The sequence below is a fragment of the Balaenoptera acutorostrata genome, chromosome 1 (genome assembly GCF_949987535.1).
Source record: "Balaenoptera acutorostrata chromosome 1, mBalAcu1.1, whole genome shotgun sequence".
NCBI classification, from domain to species: Eukaryota; Metazoa; Chordata; class Mammalia; order Artiodactyla; family Balaenopteridae; genus Balaenoptera; species Balaenoptera acutorostrata.
The window spans coordinates 189652393-189660214 of NC_080064.1; the positions used below are offsets into that span (position 1 = coordinate 189652393).

Below are 7822 nucleotides of genomic sequence, written 5' to 3' on the forward strand. Positions count from 1 at the left end.
GGGGGGGAGGCAGCATCTAGTAGGTAGAGGCCAGAGATACTGAACAGCCTACATTGCACAGAATAGCCCCTGACAACAGAGAATTATCTGCCCCAAAGTGTCAAGATAAAATGAATTATCGGGCCCAAAGTGTCTAACCCCTGCAAGGCAAGTCAAGAGTACCAAGGTCGAGAACTGTGCTCTAGTAGTTCATATGGTGGTAATGGTGTACTGGTTAAGAGCCTGGCCTCCAAACTGCCAAGGTTTGAACCATGGCTCCTCCATTTACCAGCTGTATGACCACTGAACCTCTCTGCTCCCCATACTCATAGAGCTGTTGTGAGAAATAAATGAGATAACTTACTATCTCATAAGGTAATTTATTATGCATGAGATACATTTAATACAATGCCTTGGCACACTTTAAGGATCCATTAAATGTCAGGTAGCATTATGATCACAACAGAAAAAAACAGCCGTATTTACCAGGAACTTCAATGTGTAAAGTGCTTTGAATGCATTATCTCTAATCCCTGCAAGGAAAGTATTATATGGAAGAGGCTTAGGGATGTTAGGTGTCTTGTCTAAATTCACTACAACTAATATATGCCAAAAAGTTAATTAAAACCCATGTCTGGTTCCAAAGTCTGGGCACTTTCTATTGTTCCAGATTGTTCTCAAGTGAGTGCTGGAGAAGCCTTTAGATCACATGCAAAAATCTGTGGTTTAAAAAAAAAAAAATACTGGACCAACCAACTATGTGACTTTGGGCATTCATACCATTCAGTACCTCAATTTGCTCTGCTCAGCAAATATCTATTAGCTCTCACCCAAGTATTAAAGATACAGGTACAAGGAGAGTTACTTCGTTATTTGCAGTAGAGAAAACTAGAAACAACCTGAATGTCTAGAACAGGTTGCTAGACGTCCACATACATTAATTTGGGAAAAAAAGCTTGTTTAAGTGTGAACCTATATTTATACGTGTATCAAGAAAGGGCACAAAAGAACACTAATGCACTTGTTAACACTGGTTATGCTATTGGAAATCAACTGTAAAAAGGCCAAACATTAAAACATTGCACATATCATACAAAAACACAACAAAAGCCACTGAATTATAAGAGCCCCAAAATCTTTTGCAAAGGTATAATTTCAAGTGGTGACACTGTTTAAATAACCTCATGTTAGACACATACACATCTCTGTGTAAGGAAAACATAGTACTTAACTGTTAGCATCTATCTCCTTATATACATTCAATTCTAATAATCCCCTTATGTACATTCAATTTCAAATAATGCATGGTATAATGGAAAGAGAAATAAGCAATGATTCAAGAGAACTGGGTTGTAATTCTACCACTGCCTTTAAGTTCTTTACCTTGAGTGAGAACATGTCTTTGAGCCTCACTTTCCTCATGTTTAAAACAAGAATACTATCTGCTTCATCCAATCCACACAATTCTTGTGAGGTATACGTTCTCAAATACCAAACACAAAGAATCACCATGCTGATTCCTCTAATACATATTAAGTAAAAAGTTGAGTGGGGGTGGGCGTAGGCTTTAAAAAGTTAACGATTCACTGGTATTTAACAAATACATTCAGCCCTCTGTATCCAAGAGGTTCTGCGTCCGCAGATTCAACCAACCGCAGGTTAAAAGTAAGTGCCAAGCATGATATTAGGCCCTAACAAGGACAGGAAATAATAAACTATTTTAACGATACTTAAGAACTTCAACCTAGTAGGAAACAAGCTCATATAACTCAAAGACACGGGATGCGTTCTGGAAGTTAAGAGGTGGGCGACTATCCTTGCTGATCAGAAAAAACTTTAATGTATAGTTGAACTGGGGGACTTCCCTGGCGACCCAGTGGTTAAGACTCCCTGCTTCCAATGCAAGGGGCTCGGGTTTGATCCCTGGTCAGGGAACTAAGAACCCACATGGTGCGCGGCCAAAAAAATTAAATAAATAAATAAATAATTTAAAAATAGTTGAACTGGGTCTTAAATAGGATGATCAAATAATCTGTCATTCAAAGCAGAACACTGCTTTTATTAAGTTGATTTTACTTAATAGGACAGTAAATAAATTTTTAAATTAAAATGTCTTAAAACATTTATATCTTGACCAACACATTCGTATTATAGCACTGGTGGCTCCATGAAAGTCTATTCAAAAACTAATTCTAGGGCTTCCCTGGTGGCGCAGTGGTTGAGAATCCGCCTGCCAATGCAGGGGACCCGGGTTCGAGCCCTGGTCTGGGAAGATCCCATATGCCATGGAGCAACTAAGCCCGTGAGCCACAACTACTGCGCCTGCGCGTCTGGAGCCTGTGCTCCGCAACAAGAGAGGCCCGCGCACCGCGATGAAGAGTGGCCCCCGCTCGCCCCAACTACAGAAAGCCCTCGCGCAGAGACGAAGACCCAACACAGCCATAAATAAATAAATAAATAAATAAATAAATAAAACAAAAACTAATTCTAAAAATAATTTTCTTAACAATATACCTGGAGTCTTTCTCCCCGAGAAAAATACTCTGGTGAGGCTCTCCCAATCTGTTGCCAGTGACTTAAATTTAATTGGCTGGTAGGGATGCTATCTTGCAACACGCAGTTCTGACAACACTGATTGCCAGTCCCCTAACCGTATCAACAGGTCTACCAGAAGCAGCAGGCGTGGGCCCAGCTTCTGCACCTCCCATGAAAAACAGCCCTTGATATCTTCCCCAACCCCACTTTCAGTTATTTCATGGCACAGACAAATGTCATTTAGCTGGTGATGTGACCAAATAGGAAAAACCATATTGTCAGCTCTTAGGCAATCTCTCTGAGGACTGGACTCAATTATGTGAAATGAACAGGCAGCCCTAAGCTGGAGGCACTGTTAACTTGTACCCCTAATAAGAAGGTCCCATTTTGGAGGCCCCAACGATTATAATCAACACTTGCTTCCAAGCGTACCATGTGCTCATAACTATACTTTTATTTCCTGTGTGAATGCCTATACTTTTAATTAATGCCAGGCATTAACTCGCCTCTCTCCCCAAAACAAGGTGACATGCACCTTACAAGTGTCTGAAACAGACCTTCACGTAAAGGAAACACCACATTGGCTCTAAGTCACTCAGATCTGCCTCAGCTCAGGGGCCTGAGTTGTTGTGGGTGATGGAATTCTTCTAGACTTCTTCCCTGCAGACCCAGGCAGAGTCTGCACAATCACGAATACACCCTGCTATATCTGAGTTAATGCCTTAAGCTGAGAGGAAAGGCTGATCCAAAGACTTGAAAAAGTCACCTGGCTCCCTAACAAAAACACTCCAAGAGATAAATTAAACAGATTTGGTACCAGCCCTGCAGGTCAGGTCAGATTAATCAGAGTAGCTGAGGGAATGGCATATTTGGTATAGAAAGAAAGGATGGGTTTTGCTGGGAGACAATTCTCAATGGGTTTCTACTGTTACTGCTTGTCTTCTGAGAGGAATTACCAGACTTGTTCAAAACTGTCTTTTCAATGATGTCAAAATAGTAAACAGACTTGAAAGGCAGAGATATTTTCTCCCTCTGGGGCAGAGGGAAGACTTATTGCTGTCTGTAATAATAGTATCTCCCTAGAGCTAAAGGTTGAGCAAGTTTGCTAGCAGCCTCTTTTAACATTGGGAGCTCCCTAAGGTTGGGGGTTCCTTAGCTATGACAGAAACTCATGCATGCAGCATCTACCTCCACTTCTATGGACTTAAAGGACAAGGGAACCAATGCAAACATGAATCTCCTGTTGCCTACTGTGCCAGGAGTAATACAATCCTTTAGCTATAAAGCTGAAGTTGTCTGCCAGCATCTATAAAATAGTGGCAGGCCCATTTGTCAGCTGGCAAGCAGGGTAAAATCTAACACTTCGTAATTCTTAACAGATGCTGGATTTTCTCAAATGCTTTTTGCAATTATTGAGATAATCTAATCGTATGGTTTTTCTTGTTTAGTTTAATATGGTGTAAATCTCAAATGTTAAACCAACCCTGAATTCCTGGGATAAACTCCTCTCAGTCATGATATATTGTCTATTTAATATATTATTGGATTTGATTTGCTAATATTTTGTTTAGAACTTCTGCATCTATGTTGATGATGGATATGGGTCTGCAGTTTCCTTTTCTTATAATGTCTTTGTCTGGTTTGGGTGTTAGGATAATGCTGACCTTCATAAAATGAGTTGGGGAGTACTTCCTCCTCTCCAATGTCTTTGGAAAAGCTTGTGTAGAATGGTATTACTTATCCCTTAAATACTTGACAGAATTTATTAGTGAAGCCATTTTGGCTAGAGTTTTCTTTGTGGGAAAATTTTAAATTACAATTTCAATTTCTTTAATACACATAAGGCTATACTGTTTATTTATTACCTCTTGAGTGAACTTTGGTAATTTGCGTCTTTAAAGGAATTTGTACATGTCATCCAAGTTGTCAAATTTATTTGCATAAATATTTATTAAATATTCACTTATCCTTTTAATATCTGTAGAATCTGGGACTTCCCTGGTGGTGCAGTGGTTAAGAATCCGCCTGCCAACGCAGGGACATGGGTTCAATCCCTGGTCCGGGAAGATCCCACATGCCACGGAGCAACTAAGCCCGTGAGCCACAACTACTGAGCCTGTGATCTAGAGCCCATGAGCCACAATACTGAGCCCACAATCTTGAGCCCCTGAGCCATGGCTACTGATCCCACGTGCCACAACTACTGAAGCCCTCACGCCCAGAGCCTGTGCTCCCCAACAAGAGAAGCCACTGCAATGAGAAGCCCGCGCACTGCAACGAAGAGTAGCCCCCGCTCGCCGCAACTAGAGAAAGCCCACACGCAGCAACGAAGACCCAATGCAGCCAAAAAATAACTATTTAATTTTTTTTTTTAAATCTGTAGAATCTGTAGTGATGTCATCTCTCCTATTCCTGATATTGGTCATTTGTCTCCTCTCTTTCTTCTCATCAGTCTGACTAGAGGTTTATGCATTTTATGGATCTTTGAGAAACCAGCTTTTGGTTTCATTGACTTTCTCCACTATTTTTCTCCTTCCTGTTTTACTAATTTCAACTCTGATCTCTATTACTTCCTTTTATCTGCTTACTTTAGGTTTAATTTACTCATCTTTTTCTAGTTTCTTGAAGGGAAAGCTGAGGTCACTGATTTGTTGTAGCAAATCCAGTCCCTGTTACTCTATCTTGGCTGGAAGCAGAAATACACAGCCTCTATTTTTAATTAGTAGACTATCCTAGTTTGTTTTGCTGCATTTATGAATTACATATGCATTGTATCAATTAAAAGTATAGTTCTGCTCCATCAGTTTCTTAATTTAATAAGAACTTTGTTTTACCATGATGTTATATTCCACCAAAAATTTTATTTAATATATTCACTCAACTCACATATAATTTCCCCTTCAATGAAGAAACTTAAATCTACAATAGCATTCATAATACAATAAGATGTTTCACTTTTGAAAGAATAAACTTCCAAAGGTTTTTTAAATCCATGAATTGAATGAGGAAAAAAGAAAATGATTGGAATAAACTCAGTCTCTTTGAAGCATCTGATGGTGATATACAACTACCATCATTTAACTTTTTGCAAAGTTCTTCTTCTGCTAATTAAACCAGTCTAATAACTATAGCTTCAGTTTTCATTTGTGCAGGTACAGAAGGTGCAGTTCCATGGCAGTCTCTTACGCATGCTTTTATTTAAATCATTTTCAATTCCAAGTTTTCTGCATGTATGAAATTGAAGCAAAAGCTGTTAACAGAATGGACTAATTTTAAAATAAACAAATTTGCCTGATACGTTTCTTAAGGTTAACTCTAACATGTCATAATAGTTAAGGTTTTGAAGGTAACGTTTACGGCTAAAACCTGCAGACATCTCAAACTCAGTGTATGTCCAAAGCTGAACCCATTTTCTTGTCCATCAAGCCTACTCTTCTCTTGTACTTGTACTTCACCAGTCTCCCAAGCTAGAAACTAGAGTCGTAGTCACCTCTTTTTCCCTACATCCCAGCAGTTAACAGTCCTGTGGATTTAAATATAGCAAAAATTATTGAATCTACCTCCTCCTCTCCAAATCACTACTTTATGTGTGGAGCCAATCATCTCAAATTCTGACCATTTTAAGAGGCTTCTAGCTTCTCTTACTTCATTCCAATCTACCCTGCACACTACAAGTAGTAAATCTTTTTAAATTATAAAAATATCATTTCAGCCTTGAAATATCTTTGACAGTTAAGTCCCCAGGGGCTACAGGGCAATCCACACTACACAACATGACACACAATCTGGCCTCAGTTTATCTTTTCAGCTTCGGATTGAAATACTCCTGAAGTCTGTTACATTATGTTTTAGTCACTTTCCCAGCTGTTCCCTAAGTCATATACTTTACCACCACTACTGTTTATGCCTTTCCTTCTGCCCGTGCTCTTCCACGACCTGTGTGTACCTACTCTAATGTAGCAATTAATACGCCATATTATAATTTGCTTGTCAGTTCTTTAGAACAGCAGTCATGCTTTATTCACATTAAAACTATCCAAACCCTACCAATGTGTCAGACACAGCAGGTAAACAATATATGCCCGATACATGATATCCAAACAGTCAGCTACGTACAACAAACAGTTATCTATATCAATGTTGAATTTCCACCTCAAGTACAAGTTTTAACATAATAGCTAAAATTAATACTTGAGAAAATGTAACAGATAAAAATAAACTTACTGCCAAAGAAGAGCTGGAGGGACAGGGAAGGCTACAAAGTCAAATATGCTGGTTACTTAGGACCAGAGATAAGGAACAGAGTCAGAAAGAAATTACGAGGCAAGCATGTGGCCTCCGGAGCACTAGCTGGAGAAAGCACACTTCCCCGGAAGCCACAAAATGAGCAGAACGAGCGAGGTGGTCCGTGCGTCCCACGCGGCCAGCCTGTGCGGACGTTCGCAGGGCTGGTCACACACTCGAGGGGTTCTGCTCCGAATAACTCGAATGTCATGTTCCGGGGCGGCTTGGGCCTTGGACACCCCACCCTCGACAAGGCGCACCCGACTCTTCCTGTAGCACCGATGGCCTGAGACACGCACCTGGGCACCCCTGCCTGGAATGGGGGCGCCCCGTAGTGGAAAGGGAAGAATCGGTACGTAAAGTCGGGGGGAACTGGGGCGGGGGCTCAGATCAGTGGAGCTGGTACTGGAGCGCCGAGTCCTGGGGACACGCTCCTGCCCTCGCGGTGTGGCTCTCAGATCACCACGGAAACGCGACTGGCCGGGACCAAGGAGGGACCGGAGCCCTGCCTTTCCCCCTCCCCGACTCCAGGGTTAGAGAGTCGCCTCCCTCCAGACGCTGGGCGGCGGCAGCCGCAGGGAAGCACTCCGTGCCCAGCTCAGGCCTCCTCCCGTGACCCCCGGCCCAGGACGGTCCCCTTGGCTCTCACCGAATCCTTTAATGAGCTCGGTGAAGACCCCGGGGTCGCTTTCCATGAGGCACCACTCCCCAGCATTGCCCGTCATGGCCCCGGCCACACGCCGCCCCGCTCCACCTCCGGCTCCGGCACCCCCCTAATCCAGCCGCCTCCGGCCACTGAGCTCTGCAAACCCGCCGCTGGCTCGTCAACCTCACGTCACCCCGCCTACTTCCCGACAGCCTCCGGGCGCCGTCACCTGCAGCGCGACAGAGCGCGGGAGGACGCTCTAGCCACCCAAGAGACGGCGAAACTCTTTCTGGGCCGCGCAGGACCCGGAGCCGATTCGGAAGGGGCCAGGGCCGCCGAGAAAGGGCGGGATTTGGGGCGCCGGAGGAGGGAACATCC

The 7822-nt window shown here is 42.7% G+C and overlaps 1 protein-coding gene across 2 annotated transcripts in view; it reads right to left on the reverse strand.

The window, feature by feature from the left end:
* Positions 1–7650, reverse strand: part of UCHL5 (ubiquitin C-terminal hydrolase L5) — a 50978-nt gene extending 43328 nt beyond the window's left edge. For both annotated transcript variants that reach the window (XM_007191162.3, XM_007191161.3), the window contains exon 1: positions 7448–7650. In XM_007191162.3, the coding sequence (XP_007191224.1) occupies positions 7448–7523 (76 nt within the window). In that variant the 5' untranslated portion in view covers positions 7524–7650. The remainder of the gene's footprint in view (positions 1–7447) is intronic.
* Positions 7651–7822: the final 172 nt, after the last annotated feature.